The following is a 22318-nucleotide window of genomic DNA, read 5'->3' as shown; positions in this document are numbered from 1 at the left end:
CAAGGGTCATCTAGTCTAACCCCCTGCCAAGATGCAGGATGTTGTGTCAAAAAGGATATGCCGTAGTTTGAGCTCCCTTGAATACTGTGAGTTTGGAAGCATCACTCAATCTCTAATGCTTATAGGTAAGCTGTCTGCTTACAAAAGATGGTGGAAAAACACAGAGCGGACAAAGAGAGAGAAGAAAAATCAGCTACCTGGGGGGAAGGGACAGAGTGAAAATAATTATTTGTATTGAGAAAATAGAAAATGGCTACCTGAGGAGTCCATGCAATCTTCAACACTAGAGGCTGTGAATTTCTGGCCAAGAATATGATTGTAGTCTTCCAAAAAGTTTACTGATCCAAGAGGGGATGCAATAGGAGCTTTATCTGGAATACCAATGATGAATTGATTTGTTACAAAGTCGATGTCAGAATATTTTGAGGTAAAACACTATCCTGGGGCTAGGTTTACTCTTTCTTGATAGGCCAGGTGCAGAAATGCCAAAATATTTAGCTTATTACTGCCTAGTGGGGATTCAGCCGAATGAGGAGAGGTGAATAAGTGCTGAGGCGCTGACCTGGCTGGTTGCAAGCTCCCAGTGGAGCGGAGATTGTAGATTCAATACCCATGAATGGGTTTTCCACACCTGGAAGATGTTGGCCAGAATCTGTGCCAGCAATTTGTCCCGTGATCTTTTATCCAGAAAACAACAAAATGCTATCATTATAATTATTCAGTTAGGCTAAACATTCTGCAACCTGTACTCTCATTGCCTAGCACCATAGTTCATTTGGAATGACTGACATGGATTCAGATGCTATTTAACGCGTATAAAGATGATAGGCGATAGACTGCCTTTATATTATTTTTCAAGGACCACACAGCCCCCTTCAGGTGCAGAAAGCTTCCAATGACTTCCAGTGGATTTGGGAGTTTGAATCCCTAGCAGATAGAGCATCAAGCCCTATATTACTTTTTATCATGTTAATTTTTCAAAACTACCTACCTACAACATGGAAAACAACTAGTTACGACGAGGTCCAGATACTGTGGAGACTGATGCAACAGAAATATATAGAGAGGGAGATCAAGACATTTGTTTATGAAGGTACCTAACACATTATTTATGATCTACAAATAATGATTACATAAATAAATTCTGTCAGTATGAAATTATCTCCTAGTCTTGTTACCAAATCACCACTAAATCTAAAACAAGATATAGTACGGCATGCTAACCTTGGTGTTTAGCATTCACCCAGCTCAGTAAGTAGTTGCTGGTTTGCTGAAGCAGAACATTATTGTCTCCTTCATAGGTGCAGTTTGGGTCATTGTCATTTCGAATATCACCTAGACGATTCACTTTTAAAAGAAAAGTCACAAATTTTAATACATAATGTTACTCAATCATTATACAAATATAGGTCAAAAGAACTTGGAAACAATTATTCTGTGAGTAAAAAAAAAATAAAAAATCGGACTTGGTTTCCAATACAATATAATTATTCTTACCAACAGATGATGCTGAAAAGTTACCCTTTGTTTACAAAACTAAATACATAGGGGCAAATTTTCAGAAGCATGATATCCATTTTATGAGGGCAATCTGCATGTGCAAAATCTGCATCTGTATTTCTCCTCCAAATGAACTGCAAGGGCAGTCTGGATAGTTGTAACTGCCTGATTGCCAGTGCAAATATTCCACTTTGCACCTGAAATTCATTTTGTGGGTGCAGATTTTGCATGTTCCAACTGGATCTGTGTGACACTCTGTACCTCAAAGTAGCATCTTGGAACCCCCATCTTCACCACTGTGAAATGATTATGATATGTTTTGTACAAAGAATGCCTTGTGAAGTATCGTTTAAAAAGTTTTGCTCTATTGAACATTAACATCCTGTTGAATTATATGTGCTATCATTGTATGTGAAGTTATGAAATACTGCTCTGTATGTGTTACTGAAATATGTTGTGAAGTGGGGAATGTCCACAGCTAGCCTTTCAGTAGCAACAAAGGAGCAACTATCATTGGCTAGACAAGCGTTGATATCCCATCAAGAAGAATCCACTCTTCCAGAGGCTTCTCAGAGAGGGCAGGTATGCAATGAGGGTTACCTAACCCCCACCTCACAGCAAGTATCTTTCTAGAAGTTGGAAGAAAGTATAAAAGGGGAGCAGTGACATCATCACTTGGCCTCTCTCCTCCCCCATCTCTACACCTGGGAGAGCATCTGGAAGACAAAGAGTTTGAACCGGGGAGACTGGTCCCAGGCTGGGAAGGGAATCTAGCCTGTGTATTAAGGACTGTGAGCTGCCTGTAACATGTATTAGGGTGAGAAGAGCTATTTGATTCAGATCTTGCTTAGGCCATGTCTACACTTACAAACTTACGGTGACACCACGGTACTGATATAGCTGTGCGGCTGAAAGAGCACGCGTGTAGCTGCGTTATGCCGACAGGAGAGAGCTCTCCTGTCAACATACTAAAACCAGATCAATGGACGGCGGTAGCTGTTGATGGGAGAGGGTCTCCCGCTGACATAGCGCTGTGCACTCGAGCGCTTATGCCAGCAAAACCTATGTCACTCAAGGGGATGTTCTTTTCACACCCCTGATCGACAAAAGTTTTGCCAACGTAAGTGCTAGTGAAGACATGGCCGTAGTCTGTTAAAGTTAGAATTTAGGCTGTGTTTCTATTTTTATTTCTTATGTAACCAACTTTGATCTCTATGTCTGCTACTAATATTTTAAAATCTATCATTCTGTAGTTAATAAATCTGTTTTATATTTTACCTAAAACTGTGTGGTTTTAGTTAAAATGCCTGGGAAATCTCAGCTCAGGTTTAAAAGGACTGTTGCACGTCCCTTTGCTGGAGTGACAAACTAATTAATGAACTTGCACTGTCCAAGGGAGGCTTGAGCAGTGAAAGATGGTATATTTCTGGGGTGACTGCGGGGTGTGAGTCTCCACATGCTGATGGCTGAGTGATGATAGCACCTGGAGGGGTGGCTGTTTGCCACTGGCATAGCATTGCAAGAGACAGCCCAGGCTGGAGGATTAAGGGGGTATAGCAGTCGGCCAGCTCCAGGTTGTACCCTGGGGACACCATCACAATCTGTAAAAAGGAAGATGGGGCCAAAACCCTTTTGAAAACTTATTGCCACTGATGCATACATCTGTACACAACAAAAACTGTGATAGAAATGTGTGCAAACAATCTTAACTGACTGTATCTATTCAGGAGTTTGTAACTTACTGGCCAGGTAACCATGTCCTCCACAAGCTTCTCGACATTCCTGGGCCGCTTGCTGGGCAGTCCAGGAGGCCAGTGGTTTACCACCAGTAGACAAGGCATGAATCTCACGTCCAATTTCAGCCTTTGTAAAAAATAAGCTAATGGTCAATGTTTTTTTAAACAAAACAAGTTCAAGAGTACACACAAAAAGCTAAGGGTGAAATTCATCCATGTGACTGCCACAGTCTTGACCAAGACCAGGGATTGAACCGGGTATTAAAAGCCTGAATACCTCTTGAACGACAAAGAGCCAGGCTCTCTAGCTGTGAGCTGTAAACAGACCCACATCCTCTATGGACTGGTCACAAAAGGAGACACATAATACACACCAACCGGGGTGCAAGGCCTATACACCATTTAACTTGACCTGCACAAAGCCCGAGGGTTTAAGTGAGACTGAAGTGATAAACAGTCACTGTGCAGACCTTGACACGGGGTGAATTCCACCTTAAGTTATTACAAAAATAATTACATTTACAAAAAGACAATAAAAAACCTATATAGTGCACTTATGCTGGTCAGAGTCAGGCCCTATACAGGTGCAGAGAGATAAAAATTATTTCTTTACAGAGATTGCCAATAAATTCATTGTACTGCTCATTTAACCCACATTTCATAAATGTTAATATTTTACAGTTAAATTATTTTCAAATGTATTAACTTGAATTGCAAACTTGAGCCTGACTCTGAAAAGATATTGTTCTGGCTTATGACAGAAACTCTGTCATGTATCTCATGCAGTGTCAATTTCAGTTGACCAAAACTGAATCTTCATTAAGACAATGCAGAGAGACAAGGTGGGTGAGGTAATATCTTTTATTTGACCAACTTCTGTTGGTGAAAGAGACAAGCTTTTGATCTTACACAGAGCTCTTCTTCAGGTCTGGGAAAGGTATTCTATGTGTCACAACTAAATACAAGATGGAACAGATTGTTTAGTATAAGTAGTGCATATTGCAAGAGCCCATTGAAGGTGCAGTGACCAGTAATTACTTAGGCCCCTATTCAAGAAGAAACATTGCTGTTTTGGAAAGAACTTGAATGTATGCTTAAATCCCATTGAAGTCATCAGAACATAAACCCATGATCAAAGTTAACTGCTTTCCTGGCCTTTAACACTAATGTTTCTTCCCCCTCTTCCCCTCATTTCTGAGACACTTGTGTATACAGGCCCTTGGTTTAACAATTGGAAGTTTACTGCATTGAAAACCCGAGTTGCAATTAAAAGGATATGTATATACATCTCACCTGTCTTGGACTCTTATCCTTCATCAGAAGACCTATGTGAAATTCTATGAAGTTCATGAACAAAGACTTGGCGAAATGGTCTAAGGCATATGTAGCTGCCAGATAGGGAAGCAGGCGCCATTGCTAGAATGAAAATTAAATCTGTGTGAGGGAGGGTTGATATATACATATTATTAGGGGGTTTTCCAAGGATACTCAAAACCCCTATGGTATATTTCTTCAGTTTCTAGAAAACTACCATATTTCAACTTCAATCTTCTAATTATTAAGCATCTGCCCTCCCACCCCCAATACCCTATCCAAATACAGACTATATTGTTTGTGGTTATGTTCAATTAACAATTAGAGCTGGATGGGAAACAATTTTCCTGTCCCATAAAAATATGAGATTTCAAAAAAAAAATTCCCATCCCAAATCAGAACAAGTCAACTTTTCATAAACCAAAAATCCTCCCCTTCCCCGCTCCCCAAAGAAGAAGAAGAATTTGGGTCAATTGAAACATTTCAATAATTTTGAAATGTTTTTATTTGGTTTTTGGCTTTTTCCTCCCAGAATTAGTTTAAATGAAAAGTCATTTTGAACCATAAGACTGGAGTTTTTCATTTCAAACATAATTTTGACAATTTAAAAACTTCTTTGGATTGAGAAATTTGTTGAAATCAACCCTCTCCAGTGAACAGTTATGGTTTTGACAAATTGGCATTTTTCAATGAAAAATGTTTCATTGAAAAATTCCCAACTAGCTATTTTTGCAATGGCTCTTTAAATCAGTAAAGTAAATGAACCTTCTTCACAGGGATGTTCATGGTGAAACCATCCAAGTTCATGGTTCCTATTAATTTTTGATAAACATCAGATTAAACCAGCACATTGGTTCAATGAAATTCTTTGGGTGCAGAGACCATCTTTTTATCCTGTGTTTGTACAGCTTCTGATGTGGGCTACAGCAATACAAATAATTATTTCTATATTTTCAAAGGTTAATAAAGAAAAAAGGCTAAAGTAATGCACACAAACATGCTAACCAACTGTGCATTGATAAAACCAATGGTAAGGTGGAGGGTATTCTTCTTATTGTTTTCTTTAATACCCACAATGTTGTAGACAATGTTTACACTCAAACACCCTACCCCAATCTTTCAATTGAAGATGACAAGCCAAATCAAAAGGAGAGAAAGAGAAATATAATCAAAAGAGGTACAGTTGTTATATAAATTATGCACTTCTTGGTTTGTTAAATAATTTACACTTCAATGGTATCTGACTGCTCCTAACTTATCTATGATTAGTTTGCCTGTTTGTTGACAGCCTCAAGGAAGAAGTGGGTCTTGAGGATGATCTAGTACAGCCCTTATGGGTCAGTTGAAGGATGGTGTTCCATGGATAGGGGACAACATGGAAGTAGGTGCAACATTGGTTGTGGGAGATGTGGAAAAGAGGGTAGTTAGGGACTATGGAAGAAATGAAATGTGAGACAAAAGCAAATAAATAGAGAGGGGCAGAGCTGTGAGGACCTTGAAGGTCAGGATAAGAATCTTGAATTTGATGCAGTGGAGTAGTAAAAGCCAGGAGAAGGATTCAGCAGATGGGGTGACATTTTCAGAACAACAGGTGAGGAAGATGATCTTAGCAGCTGCATTGGGAATAGACTGGAAGATGATGTCAATGTAGGGCAGACCAACACAAAAGAAAGCATGATGAAAGTTGATATGGACCCAGAGTTTCTGAAAAGTAACAATAAATTCCCTCCCACCAATGTCAGAAAAGTGCTTCTGAGAGCTCAACAATATATTGGGGTTTCAGTATTCCAGGGTCTGATTCTTATTTACATAAAGCCAATTTACACCTCTCTGGCAGTGAGAGGTGTGTGCTTTAAGGCCTTTTTACATTGCCAGAGTGATGTAAAGGGGCCTAAAGGCTTGTCTACAATTACAGTGCTGCAGCAGCTAGTGCTGAGTGAAGATTCAACCAATGCTGGGAGAGATTCTCCCATTAGCCTAGGTACACGATCTCCCTGAGGGTATGTCTACACTACGAAATTAGGTCGAATTTATAGAAGCCGATTGTGTGTCCCCCCACATAAAATGCTCTAAGTGCATTAAGTCGGCGGACTGCATCCACAGTACCGAGGCTAGCGTCGACTTCTGGAGCGCTGCACTATGGGTAGCTATCCCACAGTTCCCGCAGTCTCCGCCGCCCATTGGAATTCTGGGTTGAGATCCCAATGCCTGAATGATGCAAAATAGTGTCGCGGGGGGTTCTGTCATCAGGCACCTCCCCCTCTGTCACAGCAACGGCAGACAATCGATTCGCGCCTTTTTACCTGGGTTACCTGTGTAGACAACATACCATGCCAAGCGTGGAGCCCGCTCTGCACAGCTCAGCTCACTGTCACCATGTGTCATCTGGGTGCCGGGAGACGTGGTACTGCATTGCTACACAGCAGCAGCTAATTGCTTTTTGGCCGTAGACGGTGCAGTATGACTGGTAGCCTTCATCGGGTGCTGGCAGACGTGGGGCTGGCAGACGTGGGGCTGCATTGCACACACCAGCAGCCCCTTGCCTTTTGGCAGTAGATGGTGTATTAAGACTGATATCCATCGTCGTCATATTGCATATCAATCATGGGCACCTGGGCAGACATGCTCAGTCCTATCGAACTGTCTTGACGATGATGGCTATCAGTCTTAGTACACTATTTTCTGCCAAGCGCCCAGTATTTTCTGCCAAGCACCCAGAAGATGCCGAGGGCTATAAGTCATGCTGCACCGTCGTCTGCCAGCTTAAGATGTAAAAAATAGATTTGTTCTGTATTCATTTGCTTCCCCCTCCCTCTGTAAAATTAACGGCCTGCTAAACCCAGGGTTTTGAGTTCAATCTTTGGGGGGGCCATTCTGTGTGACAGTTGTTTTGTTTCTCCCTGATGCACAGCCACCTTTGTTGATTTTAATTCCCTGTACCTGTACGCCATGTCGTCACTCGCCCCCCCTCCCTCCGTCCGTCCGTCAGATACTAGTTTTGCGCCTTTTTTCAGACCAGATGCCATAGCACTGGGATCATGGAGCCCGCTCAGATCACCGTGGCAATTATGAGCACTATGAACGCCATGCGCATTGTCCTGGAGTATATGCAGAGCCAGGACATGCCAAAGCAAAACCAGGACCAGCCGAGGAGGCGATTGCAGCGTGGCAACGAGAGTGATGAGGAAATTGACATGGACATAGACCTCTCACAAGACACAGGCCCCAGCAATGTGCAAATCATGGTGTTACTGGGGCAGGTTCATGCCGTGGAACGCCAATTCTGGGCCCGGGAAACAAGCACAGACTGGTGGGACCGCATCGTGTTGCAGGTGTGGGATGATTCCCAGTGGCTGCGAAACTTTCGCATGCGTAAGGGCACTTTCATGGAACTTTGTGACTTGCTTTCCCCTGTCCTGAAGCGCTAGAATACCAGGATGAGAGCAGCCCTCACAGTTGAGAAGCGAGTGGCGATAGCCCTGTGGAAGCTTGCAACGCCAGACAGCTACCGGTCAGTCGGGAATCAATTTGGAGTGGGCAAATCTACTGTGGGGGCTGCTGTGATCCAAGTTGCCAGGGCAATCAAACACCTGCTGATATCAAGGGTAGTGACTCTGGGAAACGTGTAGGCCATAGTGGATGGCTTTGCTGCAATGGGATTCCCAAACTGTGGTGGGGCGACAGACGGAACCCATATCCCTATCTTGTCACCGGAGCACCAAGCCACCGAGTACATAAACCGCAAGGGGTACTTTTCAATGCTGCTGCAAGCCCTGGTGGATCACAAGGGACGTTTCACCAACATCAATGTGGGATGGCCGGAAAAGGTATATGATGCTCACGTCTTCAGGCACTCTGGTCTGTTTCGAAAGCTGGAGGAAGGGACTTTCTTCCCGGACCAGAAAATAACCGTTGGGGATGTTGAAATGCCTATCTTGATCCTTGGGGACCCAGTCTACCCCTTAATGCCATGGCTCATGAAGCCGTACACAGGCAGCCTGGACAGTAGTCAGGACCTGTTCAACTACAGGCTGAGCAAGTGCCGAATGGTGGTGAAATGTGCATCTGGACGTTTAAACGCGCGCTGGCGCAGCTTACTGACTCACTCAGACCTCAGCGAAAAGAATATCCCCATTGTTATTGCTGCTTGCTGTGCGCTCCACAATATCTGTGAGAGTAAAGGGGATACATTTATGGTGGGGTGGGAGGTTGAGGCAAATTGCCTGGCCACTGATTACGCGCAGCCAGACACCAGGGCGGTTAGAAGAGCACAGCAGGGTGCGGTGCACATCAGAGAAGCTTTGAAAACGAGTTTTGTGACTGGCCAGGCTACGGTGTGAAACTTCTGTTTGTTTCTCCTTGATGAACCCTCCGCCCCTCCCCCCCCACCCAGTTCACTGTACTTCCCTGTAAACCAACCACCCCACCCTCCCCTCCCCCCCTCGAGCACCACTTACAGAGGCAATAAAGTCATTGTTACTTCACATTCATGCATTCTTTATTAATTCATCACATAACTAGGAGATAATTGCCAAGGTAGGCCGGGATGGGTGGGGGAGGAGGGAAGGAAAAGAACACACTGCAGTTTAAAACTTTAACTCTTATTGAAGGCCAGCCTTCTGATGCTCGGGCAATCATCTGGGGTGAAGTGACTGGGTGGACGGAGGCCCCCCTACCGCGTTCTTGGGCGTCTGGGTGAGGAGGCTATGGAACTTGGGGAGGAGAGCTGTTGGTTACACAGGGGCTGTAGCGGCGGTCTCTGCTCCTGCTGCCTTTCCTGCAGCTAAACCATATGCTGGAGCATATCAGTTTGATGCTCCAGCAGCCGGAGCATTGACTCTTGCCTTCTGTCTGCAAGCTGACGCCATCTGTCATCTTTAGCCCACCACTTGCTCTGTTCATCCCGCGATTCAGCCCGCCACCTCTCCTCTTGTTCATATTGTGCTTTTCTGTAGTCTGATATTGACTGCCTCCACGCATTCTGCTGTGCTCTGTCAGCGTGGGAGGACATCTGGAGCTCCGAGAACATATCATCCCGAGTCCGCCGTTTTCTCCTTCTAATCTTCACTAGCCTCTGTGAAGGAGAAACATTTGCAGCTGGTGGAGGAGACGGGAGAGGTGGTTAAAAAAGACACATTTTAAGGAACAATGGGTATACTCTTTCACGTTAAATTTTGCTGTTCACATTACACAGCACATTTGCTTTTGTTACAAGGTCGCATTTTTCCTCTTATATTGAGGGCCTGCCAGTTTGGTGTCACTCATGCAGTGCCAGGCAACAGATTTCGGCTTGCAGGCAGCCATGGTAAGCCACAGTCTTTTGGCTTTTTTAACCTTCCTAACATGTGGGAATGGTTTCAAACAGTAGCGCCGTCATTTCCCATACCAAGCACCCGTTGGGTTGGCAATGTAAAAGGAGGGGCTGCGGTTTCCGGGTTAACATGCAGCACAAACCCAACTAACTTAGGGGAGGGAGGGATAGCTCAGTGGTTTGAGCATTGGCCTGCTAAACCCAGGGTTGTGAGTTCAATCCTTGAGGGGGCCACTTGGGGATCTGGGGCAAAATCAGTACTTGGTCCTGCTAGTGAAGGCAGGGGGCTGGACTCGATGACCTATCAAGGTCCCTTCCAGTTCTAGGAGATGGGATATCTCCATTAATTTATTTATTTATTTATATAATTTAACCCCCCTCCCCCCCACACCCAATTCTCAGGGATGATCACTTCACCCCTCATCCCCACCGTGTGGCTAACAGCGGGGAACATTTCTGTTCAACAGAGCAGGAACGGGCACCTCTGAATGTCCCCTTAATAAAATCGCCCCATTTCAACCAGGTGACCGTGAATGATATCACTCTCCTGAGGATAACAAAGAGCGATAAGGAATGGATGTTGTCTGCATGCCAGCAAACACCGGGACCATACGCTGCCATACTTTATTATGCAATGATTCCAGTCTACGTGCTACTGGCCTGGCGTGGTAAAGTGTCCTACCATGGCGGACGGGATAAGGCAGCCCTCCCCAGAAACCTTTTGCAAAGGCTTTGGGAGTACATGAAGGAGAGCTTTCTGGAGATGTCCCTGGAGGATTTCTGCTCCATCCCCATACACGTTAACAGACTTTTCTAGTAGCTGTATTGGCTGCGATTGCCAGGGCAAATTAATCATTAATCATTAAACATACTTGCTTTTATACCATGTGTAATATTTACAAAGGTACACTCACCACAGGTCCCCTGTGTGCCTTCAAGGTCTGGGAGCACGCCTTGGGTGAGTTCGGGGGTTACTGGTTCCAGGTCCAGGGTGATAAACATATCCTGGCTGTTGGGGAAACCGGTTTCTCCGCTTCCTTGCTGCTGTGAGCTATCTACATTATCTTCATCCTCATCTTCCTCGTACCCCGAACCCGCTTCCCTGTGTGTTTCTCCATTGAAGGAGTCAAAGCAGACGGTTGGGGTAGTGGTGGCTGCACCCCCTAGCATGGCATGCAGCTCCGCATAGAAGCGGCATGTTTGCGGCTCTGCCCCGGACCTTACGTTTGTGGCTTTGTGGTAGGCTTGCCTTAGCTCCTTAATTTTCACGCGGCACTGCTGTGCGTCCCTGTTATGGCCTCTGTCCTTCATGGCCTTGGAGACCTTTTCTAATATTTTGCCATTTCGTTTACTGCTACGGAGTTCAGCTAGCACTGATTCATCTCCCCATATGGCGAGCAGATCCCGTACCTCCCATTCGGTCCATGATGGAGCTCTTTTGCGATCCTGGGACTCCATCACGGTTACCTGTGCTGATGAGCTCTGCGTGGTCACCTGTGCTCTCCATGCTGGGCAAACAGGAAATGAAATTCAAACGTTCGCGGGGCTTTTCCTGTCTACCTGGTCAGTGCATCCGAGTTGAGAGTGCTGTCCAGAGCGGTCACAATGAAGCACTGTGGGATAGCTCCCGGAGGCCAATAACGTCGAATTCCGTTCACACTATCCCAATTCCAACCCGCTAAGGCCGATTTTATCGCTAATCCCCTCGTCGGAGAAGGAGTAAAGAAACCGGTTTAAAGCGCCCTTTAAGTCGAAAAAAGGGACTTAGCCGTGTGAACGTGTCCAGGCTTAATTCGATTTAACGCTGCTAAATTCGACCTAAACTCGTAGTGTAGACCAGGCCTGAGAGACAGTAGCTATCTCGGTTGGAGAAGCCCTCCCAATGACATAGCTCTGTCTACAGTGGGGGGTTAGGTGAGTATAACTATGTGGTCAGGGGTGTGGCTAGAGAAATTAGTAGTGTAGACCATGTCTTACTGAAAATCAAGCCTTCAGAACTCTATAGGGCCAGACATTCAGCTGGTGTAAAGTAGTATAACTTCATTGCTTTCAATTCCGCAATGCGGATTTGCATGTGCTGAGGATCTTGCTTTATATTTGAATACATTCCCTAGATTTGAATGAAATGCCACATTGTAGATTTAGTTAGTACCTGCATTTGGTATTCCAGGACTGGTATTTCTTCTTCATCTGTTGGTCCAAACTGACGGCGTGTGGCTGAGAAGCGAATGGCTATTGATAAGGCAAGCTTTAAATTTACCACAGACATGCCTATGATCATAACTCTACCACTGGACAAAGCCCCAAGAGAAGCGCCAAAACGTTGCTTGAGATCCTGAGGGAATAAAAGACACACTAAATGGGCAGGTTCAGCCGTGCCATAGCTTCATAATTGCACTACCTGCAACATCAGAATCCTGGTAGTTATGCCAAATGTTATACTTTCAAGGAGTTAGCACCCATTGACTTTAATGGCAAATGCATGGCTAAAACCCCATTCAGCTCTGAAAATACAAGGGAACAGTTAATAGATTTGAAAAAAAACAAACAAACAATTCCTTCATAGTATATTTGATAGACTGGATTCATTGCACATACAGTTCATTTCATACCTTAAATGAGCTAACGTATACTCCCTCAGCTGTGACATCTCCAGTTCTGTTCAATACGTTTTCTTTAGGTATCTTGACATTGTGAAACATAGCAAATCTGTTCAAGTAAATAAATATATTAACAATAAAATAGGAAGATTCATCACAACATAGCTTGAGTATATGCCCCAACAGACTGCCATAATGGATTAATGGCTGCATGAAGATTTCATGCACATCAGTGAACTAAAAATAATATTACAACACAGGTATTTTTAGGGTCAGATTCTGCCACAGAGAGGATGATGCCTGTGAGAATACAGATCTCCACATAAAAAGGTTCTATGAACCTGGGTAAGTTTTCTGTTACTCTTTTTTTTATGTTAAATTTGTTTTGGTTTTTGGAAATAAATATTATGTCTTCAGGAAAGACCCTCATTGACTGCACCTGTATTTTGTTTCTGCTGAGTCATTCAACCAGCTAACATTTAAAATATCATGACCTGTGATTATGTTTAAAAGAAAGAGATTTTGCAGAAAGAAAAGCAATGAGAGGAAGGACTGTCTTATGGTTAAGACACTGGAGATAGACTTATGCAAGCGATTTCACTCTGTGCCTCAGTTTCCCATCTATATACAAATGGGGACAATGAAACCTTTGTCTACCGTGTCTATTTTGAATCAGATTCTTACACTCATATTCAAGTCAAATCATGTGTTACTCCACAAATAATACCATTGAACTGAATGGCTCACTCGTGACGTAAAATACTGCTCAATATAAATAAGGAAATCAGAATCTGGTTCTGAGTTTGTAAATTCTTTGGGGCAGGGACGGTCTATTACTATGTGTTTGTACAATCCCTAGCACAACAGGGCCCTGAATTTGATCAAATATCTAACATCAACAAGAACAATGTAGAATCAACACAGTGAAAGGGAACTGGAAAAAGGCATTATTTGTACAGGAGCTCCAGCTATGATTTTTGCTCGCTGATGCGATATAGCATCTTAAAAAGAAATGAGTAGGAGAATCTTTTCTTACGTTCTGACACCCAACGTAATATTGATAGAAGCTGCATAAACAGGACACATATTTTTCAGAGAATCGTGCACTAGTCATTTTCAGCCAAATAGACAGTAAGGGCTGGCATGGTATCACAACACCAGCTCCATTTCTGAATATTTCAGCATCTAATATTGCTTGAAAATCTGTATTAATAATCAAAGCAAATTCCTCCTGCTTGCCAATACAGGCAAATATATTTAATAGCATGCGAGAGAGCCAGATCTTTCACATCAATAAATTATATAAGCTTTACAATACTACATGTACTTTAAAAATATGAGTAATTTCCAAGGAGACATATCTGCATATTGTATTAATTCTGCTTCAGAGATATAATGCATTTTTTGACTGAGCAATATATACTCATACAAATGGTTGAAATGTGCAGTCTAACTGAGCATCAGATTCTTGAACCCTTACTCTGCATACAGACCCACTGATTTTGGTGGGACTACTCACAGAGTACGGTACTACTCGGTGAGAGTGAGGGTTGTATTTACAGAAATCCATCTTGGACAATGGTTTTGGATCCTCTACAAAAAAGGTGTTTTTTTTTTTTTAAGATAAGAGATCTTTTGGTTTATATGCAACCCTCTACTCTCCCCACCCCTGAAATAAAACCATCAAAGCTAAAAGAACTCCCCAGCAGCCTGTCCCTGCCTAATATTTGTTAGTGACAAAGTGTACAGGCTAGGTACAACTACAGCATGCCTGTGATACTAGGGCCTCCTCTTGTAAACACTTACTGGGGGAATGTAATGCTTATTACTACTGGGAGCTGTCGTATTGAAGTGAATGACAATACTCCCAGTAGTAATTTCAGTGAAGAAGACTGTAACCTATCTCACGCACCCACACAGGTTCTTAATACCCTTAATTCCCTATATGGGCTACCTGCATTCCTTGTGCAAGCACAAGAGGGAGGGCAGGTTCTAGAGGCCAACAGCTAGTTTCCACTCACAGAGGTGGGCAAGGAGTTGGCAAAGCATAAGTAAAACCATCTGAGATAGCTGAGCCAATATCAGGGATGGACTCATCCAGTCCAGCTTCTCTCTCTCTAAAAAAAATGGGGGACAGGGTGAGCAAAAGACCTATCACAGTCTGATCTCTATTTGTCGTTGATTCTAGAAGGAAGCTCCACCCCAGATTAAGATTTGCTTCCGATATCATTACCTGTGGAGAGGTAGGAGCAGGACTATAGGCAGCAGTTGCTACCAGGAGAGAGATGCCTCAGGCAGCAAGTGATTTAAAAAGTGATGGTCAATAAACTATTATCTCAAACCATGCTTTGAAGCCAAGGATAATTCCATGTGCTTGCATCACTTCTCCATTCATAAATCTGATATACTCAGTTAAATCTCACTACTAGGGAACTTTCTATTAGTTCAATCTTAATTAGAAGCCTGATATGCATTCAGTCACACAACCCTTTTAAAATCCAGCCTCAATATTAAAAGTTTAGTAAACAGAGCCAATCTGATTTGTGTTAAATTAGCATATGGGTACAATTCTGCAAATACCTATGCATGCTAATAATTTTACTTATGTGAGTAGCTCCATTTATTTCAGTACGACTATACACTTGTATAAAGCTATTAATGTGAATATTCTGAGCCTTTAATACACAATTTCAAGTCCAGCGAGTTTCTTCTATAACACCATACTGAAGATATATGCTCATTAAATAGCTATACAAGTTACCCAAATATTCTCACCTACTAATTATAAGAAGGAAGAAAAGAATTAACAAAGTAAGTTGCTTGTTGTTGTAGTGAGCGCTCTTAACGGGCCAGCTATAAAAACAAAATGCCAGACATACAGAGTATTGTTTGATCATCTCTATACTGCATAAAAGATTATCCAGAATGACCTTGATGGAAAAAAAACCCATACTATCACATTTCTTATAACTAGTGAACCAGAAAATTAAATTACACTCGCTTAACAGTAACTGATCTTCTTGGTATTACACTTTATGGGTTACATATTTGCTGCTTTTTCCTCAGCTAATGTCTAAATAAATCCATACAGCAAATGGCAAAACCTTTAAAAAGCTTGAATAACTGGGCAGAAAGATAAGTTACAAATCCACTGACAACTACCATGAGTGAAGAAGTGAGATTTACTGTTTATGAAGACTAATGATGAAAATAAAAGCAGACGCATGTAGGACCCTGGATTTGGATGGGCTTATGAAACTACAGCCAGTTCTCCAAGAGCTTTTATGCTTTAAAATTTTTTTTTTTATAGTTAACCATACACACCAATTGGAAGGTGATGTTGGAACATACTAAAAATAAATAAGATTTCATAAAGTTATAGATCACATTTTGAATGTCTGTTCACTCAGAAAACATAGTAAACAGACACAGACCAGATCTGTCAACAAGTTTAGGGGAAAATCCATTTAAATGAATGGAAGAGCTACTATAACTATACAGACATTCATGAGAATGTCAAGCACACAAGAGCTTATGCAATGGGCAAGGTACATGTACTGATGACATTGGAATCCACCTTTCCTATGGCCTCCATTGTAGAGCAGTTAGTGTGATCAGGGTTTGACTCATTTTGTGTTCTGACAGATGGCTCTTATCTGTAAATATGCATTGTTGGGATAATTCCATCGGGGTCTGCCTCCAGTTGTGTGTTCTTGACCATGGATAAGTTGACAAGTTCATAGATTTTAAGACCAGAAGGGACCACTAGATTGAGTCTGACCTCCTGTATAACACAACAGGCCATCGAATATTACCCCATTTAACTGCCGTAGTGAGCCCAACTTGTGCTTGGCTAATGCAGATCTTCCATAAAGACATCCCATCTTGATTTAGACTTCCACCATTTCCCCTGGTACTTTGTTCCAGTGGTTAATCACCCGCACTGTTAAAAAATTGTGCCTTACTTCTTGCTGTGTTAAACATTGGACTGCATCGCAACAAAGTAATGAATGTACAGTTCTCCAAACTTATTTCACCCATCACCATTCAGCAGCCATTATCATTGCATTCTTGCATGCACAATCCTACTTGAGAAGGGCAGTCACATCCCCATAGTAGTCTCTATGTCAGGGATCTAGGGTTAACAGTGTCCCAGTGCTGCTGCACTGCTAATCAGTGTCCCACATACAATATTTTACAAATAATATACACATGAAATGTTTTAAATCTAGTACTCTGAGGTTTTCCACCATCCACCTCCATTCATCACCGATGCATAACTGGGCTACGCGTATTCCTGCCGGAACAGTTAGGCAGGGTGAAGTCACAATCCCACAGCAGTCTCTCTGTCAGGTCTCTTGCCAGTGGTGCAGAGAACATTTCAAGCAAAGTTAATCTCTTTTCCCTTAAATCATGCTACAATCATTAATCTGGAGCGCAGTAACACGGATAAAAGTGAGCAGCTGGAAAAGCAGCATATTCCCTTTGCCAGTACTAAAGTAATAAGCTGTTACCTGCAGTGCAGATGGCAAGACTGTGCTTTTGGGGAATTTCAAACCCACTCAGATCTCTCTTGATGGCCAACTTCTGATTTTGACTATCTTGAGAATGTTGAAGTGACAATCCCTTTAATCCTCCTACCCAGATGTAGCCAGCGGGGGGATGGGATTGGAAGCTTGGGGATCAAGTGATGGTTACAGGGCACAATGATGGTTACAGGGCACAATGATCAAATAATGTTAGAGGCAGAGTAGACCAAGGGCAGAATGGGGGCATAGAGGGATGGTGAAAAGCCTGCAGAAGACAGAAAGACCAGTCACACATTTTAGAATCTGGAAGCTCATAAAGGGATGAGGTTGAAGAGAAGGAAGGGTGCCGGGAAGCTGGGGAAAAGTTTTTAAAGCAGCATTTTAGGCCATATTGCCACAGTCAAAAGTAGAACCTTGCATCGCTAACAGTAACAGACAGTAGCTATGTTAATACACCCACCTCATTTTATCGCAGCTATAACTGTGCCGGCACTTCATGGAAGAGACAGAAAGACAGAGACCTCTGCCTCACCATGCTTACAGTAAGGCCCAATCCTGCAATGAGCTCTGTGTGGGTGGACCCTTGCATCTGCAGAGAGCCACAATGGTTCCGGTGAGACTCTGTGCAGAAAGAGGCTTTGGGGAGCTCACTGCAGGGCTGGGACCTTAATTTTAGATGTGCCAAAACGAGCAGGAGTGACAAATTGCAGAGAGGGGATGGGGCGGGGAAGGATGAGGACTACGATCACAGCTTAGGCTGTGCACTCCAGGAGGTTCTGTTTAAGATTTTTGTTATTTTTTAAATATAAAATAAGAATTTAGAGAGAAGATGGAGAACATTAATAACTCACATTGCACAGCAACTAGTTAGACTTAAATGGAGACTTTAAAATATACAGGACATGCACTGTGTGTGAGTCAGGATTATTAGGAGAACGGCAGCTTTGGCACTGCCTGACTTGGGCGTGTTCAAATTTGTAAAACTTCACATAGACTGTTTTTAATTTGTTTAACATGTTAATATATTTCAATCTGTTTGCTTTATGACTGTAATTACTGTGAGCAGCCAGTCAGAGTCAGTGCAAACTCATGTTGTTTCACAAGACATCATAGATTTAGATTCTAAGCTTTTTGGTGTGGGGTCTGTCTTTTTGGTCTGTGTTTGTGAGATGCCGAGGTCCATGACTGGGGCTCCCAGGGGCTACCGCAATACAACTAATAAATATATAAAAATGTATTTAAAAGGGGCGTACGAAGGATGTGAGGTTGTGTGACAGCTGCCATCTTGGCCAAAACACGGAGTTGACGGGCGACCTCCAAAACTAAAAGCATGAGCTGCTACAACTTAAATGGAAGAGCAAAGTCTTCCTAGTGTAACAGATTCACAGAGGGGAGCTATAACACACAATCACCAGGCAAAAAGCAAGAAATGGTGATCCGACGTGCCAAACAAGTGAAAAAAACACAGAGATTGGTCTTTTTTTGGCTTAATTGGCTTGTGAGTTGCTTGTTGGCTAGTTTTTGGCTTGTTGCTTGTTTGGCTTGTAACTTGTTTGCAGCTTGTTGCTTCTTTTTTTTTTATTGGCTCCCGGCAAGGGGGAGCAAGTAGGGCAAGCGGGGGAGAGAGTTGGGGGTGCACAGCGGGCCTACCACAGTCCCAGACTGCACACTGGGGGATCTAGTCACATAAAATGTCAGGGTTGTTAGGGATTGGTTTGTTTTGGCCGTGTTTTGAAATGGGATTAGCTTGATTTTTGGCTTACTGTGAAAGTCGGGGTGCTTATTTACCACAAGAAAGTTGGCATCTGTGACAGTGACCCACTCCCTTGGATTGTTTTGTTTTTTTTAATTGGTAGTATCAGGAACATTGAGTCTGCCCTGCCATGATTTTTCTAGAGAACCTCCTGAATATCTCAGAGTATGTTGTATATGGTGAGAGCTCACACCTCAGTGAAGTGGATGTTGGCTTAGTGGATGTTGACTCATTAACATACTGTATTTTTCCAAAGTTTTAGTCTGTTATTGAAATGAAATAGGTGGTAATAACCCCCTTCTCCCCCCCAAAAATCCAACCAAACCTATACGTTTCTGAAAGGGTACTAAACACAGTTAACCCTTGGTCACAGCTGAACTTGTACTGGGTTCAGTCGCAATCATTTGCTGATGTACATTTTCAGGAATCAGCAATTTTGCTACTGTAGAAAAAGCCATAGAGCCTTCCAGGCAGACAAAATCTGAATTTCTAAGGTGAAAAAACAGCAGAGAAAAAAGAAATACACGCTGCCCTACTACTCCCACCCCCAAATTCTCTCCTCCCAACCCCCCCCTTTTACACCTTTTTATATATATTACAGAGAAGCAAAAAAAGGGCACAAGCTGTGACGATTTGGGAATCTGTCTGTACAATTTATGAATTCTGTGTGAGATTATGAACTCTATGTATCTTGACCTAGCTGCAAACTCCATTTTGAAGCTGCAGCCTTTTGCCTTCTCTATGGTCTGTTTGCCTCCCTGTTGGGTTGAAATTCTAAAGGCTGGCAACAAAAGGTAACTGACTTCAAAATGTTCTCCCACAGAAATGTAATAGCTTTGAACAATAGATAGACTCCCAACTGCAGAATTAGTCTAGCAGGAGAGAGGTTGCCTTGGCCCCAAAGTCACCTGGCAGAGGTTTTTGCTCAGGAGGGGAAGTTGGCAAGGACATCTCCTGACAAAGAGGGTTAAGAGTTATAAATAGAGAGGAGTTGACCTATCAGGGGTGTTTGGCCATTTTGTCTCCGGTTGTGGAGGAGAGAGAAGCAACCCAGCATGTAGGGGCGGCATGAGGCAGGAGACCCCCAAGCACAGAGTGAGCTAGCGAGGGGTTTAGGATGTTACGTTCTATATGCTTTGAGCTCTCCTGTGATTTATACAGGTAAGTAAACAAGAAATAATGTATTATACTTGTGAAAATGTGTGTCTGTGTTATATGCTCCACAACCAACACATTGTCCCCTGAGAGAGTTAAACTGCAACCCAGGAGCTGCACACCTTTGGGGTAGAGTTCTGAGAGAGGTGTGTGTAAGTATGGGAGAGTATGAAGAGTCACCATTGTGCCCACAGGCTAGGCAGCTGGACAGCAAGTTCCGGTTCTCAGAAGGGAATGCCAGATAGAAAGTCTGCAGCCTGACAGTGTACCCAGGGCCCCCAGGATGGCGGCAATTTCTGAACTCTGTTAAGGCCCTGGCAGCTTAAAGCATTCAGAGACCCAGAAGTTTGGAGTCTCCCCATAGCAATCTGGTGGGTGACCAGAAAGGAGGCACCTGACTGGATCTATATCACAAGCCCAGTTATTTTTTTTAAACTATCTCCATTTACAGAATGCAGCAAAGCCTCACACCCCTCCTGCTAGTAACAGACAGATACTTTTACACTACTTCAAACATTAAGGCATGACTGAGGCTCTGGCGCAGTTACACCCTCTGGTGGCTGCATTATGTTACTGAATGAGAAAGATGAATAACTTGAGAGGAAAGAATGTAAAGCCTGCAATGCGCAGAATGTTTTTTTTTTTTTAATACTACACTGTAATTTGTATGCATTAAATGTTGTGTAAATGGTAGACAAGAAAAGAGATTAAAAAAATAGACCCGGATTTTTTTTTAAATGGGTGCCTAAAGTTAGGCTCCTAGGGAGAGGTTTTCAAAAGCCATGTGCCCCTAGATCGTGAGGTGTTCATATACTACAGGGATGGGGGTCTATATGAGTTTGTTAGACAGACAGACAGACAGAGTAGTCCATTCAATGACTTTCAATGGGACTTGTGCTCCTAGAGCCCTTAGGTGCTTTTGAAAACCCAACCCCTGATAAAAATATTAGGGTCTACATTACCAGGAAACCAAACTTCAGCCAAGCAACCCAATCGAGTCGTAGTTTTCAAAACCAGAAGGGACCATTATGTATCTAGTCTGACCTCTTTAACACAAGCCATAGAATTCACCCCGTAATTTTTGCAATTTCTCCCCCCACACCAGTCCTTAATAGGTGCCTAAATATGTACAAGTATTTAGGAGCCTAAATGTAGGCTCTCGTTTTTGAAAATCCTGGCATTAGCCCCTTCTATTTCAGTAGCAAAACTCAAGAACAGAATGTAAAATTGCAACATCACTTTCCTTATGGGCCTGCTTCTGATCTTGCTTCCGACAGTCTTACATCAGTGTAACTCCACTGAATTCCATGGGGGATTTACGGAAATGAGATCAGAATCAGGCCTTGTGCGTGTGCAGTCTTATAGCTGGCAACATCTATTAAACATACTAAAGTTTTAAATAATTGCGTATTGGGGTGAAACATGCCCCATTCTCATCTCCACACACAGTGGAAACTACAGCATACAAGAACTTCCCTTAAGTAGTCTTTTGCTTTCTAAGGATCATATTGTGGCATATAACTATTGCCCCGAGTAGGAGGTGATGTACCACCCTAAGGGGAGTCAGGGAGGGTATATGCCTCAGGGAGGACTCTCTCCTTATGAAGCCTGGTATAGCGGGACTGCACAGCATGCACCCGCATCACTGAGAATACTACAGCCTGCCTGCTCTGCAAGCTGGTATAGGAACGCCAGGTCACATCCTCCGCACTCCCTTTGGGGCTTCATGTGCTTCTGGGAAGCAGTTCATCCAGTCCCCTGACTACCCGGGCTGCATTTGTGAGAGACCTTTGTGCTAGCAATGCAAGATGTGTGGGCAGGCAGTGGGATAGTGGGGAGGTTCGGTTCTTGTGAACCCTCATCTCCCATCCCCACACATCTAAATAAAGACAGACATTACTGATGTGACATGATGTATTCAATTTACAACATTTGGGAGCGTTAGGAATACATTTACCCTTGTTGGTACCTGGGATGCACACTACAACCCCCTACAGCAGTGGGGCAGCTTAATCTCCTGGGGATGGTCAGAATTCACCCTCCTTTGTGGTTTCCACATCTGGAAAGCAGTTTTAATTTATGGTTGAGGCACCAAAGGAACCCATATACCGGAGGCTGCTCAGCAGATGCCCTGAATCTGCTACCCTGGCCATACCTATTCCCTCAGCTGGATTCTGTGTAGAGACAGCAGCTTCCAGGCTCTCTAGCAGAGTTTGATGTGCTGGTGCCTTACTCTACCATGACCTTCATCCCAGCAGCTTTTCTGTCACTGTGGGTTCATGCTGTCAGATGAATGAATGCAGGGCTGAGTATATCATCCCACTGTTTCCTTGTGCTCCTGGTCACAGGGTAGCTGGCCATTTTAGTAGGAGATGGGCCCAGCACCACCTGTGACATAGCCTGCTCTCCTACCTAGGTGG

At 43.3% G+C, this 22318-nt stretch overlaps 2 protein-coding genes across 5 annotated transcripts in view; both read right to left on the bottom strand.

The window, feature by feature from the left end:
• Positions 1–22318, bottom strand: part of ACOX3 (acyl-CoA oxidase 3, pristanoyl) — a 67234-nt gene that overhangs the window by 19978 nt on the left and 24938 nt on the right. For all 4 annotated transcript variants that reach the window (XM_054029400.1, XM_054029399.1, XM_054029401.1 and 1 more), the window contains 6 exons: positions 12474–12570; positions 12014–12196; positions 4530–4652; positions 3243–3363; positions 1225–1347; positions 258–371 (listed from right to left, as the gene is read on the bottom strand). In XM_054029400.1, coding sequence (XP_053885375.1) covers positions 258–371; positions 1225–1347; positions 3243–3363; positions 4530–4652; positions 12014–12196; positions 12474–12570 — 761 coding nt within the window. The remainder of the gene's footprint in view (positions 1–257; positions 372–1224; positions 1348–3242; positions 3364–4529; positions 4653–12013; positions 12197–12473; positions 12571–22318) is intronic.
• On the bottom strand, positions 9022–12000 carry LOC128837820 (uncharacterized). Its single transcript, XM_054029404.1, has 2 exons — positions 10776–12000; positions 9022–9647 (listed from the first exon to the last, which is right to left on the bottom strand). The coding sequence occupies exons 1-2, from the start codon at positions 11317–11319 to the stop codon at positions 9334–9336; spliced, it is 858 nt and encodes a 285-aa protein (XP_053885379.1). The 5' UTR covers positions 11320–12000; the 3' UTR covers positions 9022–9333.

Source organism: Malaclemys terrapin, chromosome 5, assembly GCF_027887155.1.
Source record: "Malaclemys terrapin pileata isolate rMalTer1 chromosome 5, rMalTer1.hap1, whole genome shotgun sequence".
NCBI classification, from domain to species: Eukaryota; Metazoa; Chordata; order Testudines; family Emydidae; genus Malaclemys; species Malaclemys terrapin.
This window is presented reverse-complemented; position numbering and strand designations above follow the sequence as displayed.

Bases quoted from the DNA above. Each gene is read 5' to 3' on its own strand.
- LOC128837820 (XM_054029404.1), bottom strand. From the start codon at position 11,319: ATGGAGTCCCAGGATCGCAAAAGAGCTCCATCATGGACCGAATGGGAG. The intron at 9,648-10,775 runs GTGAGTGTACCT...CTCCTCCACCAG, and splicing joins AGGCACACAGGGGACCTGTG to CTGCAAATGTTTCTCCTTCA.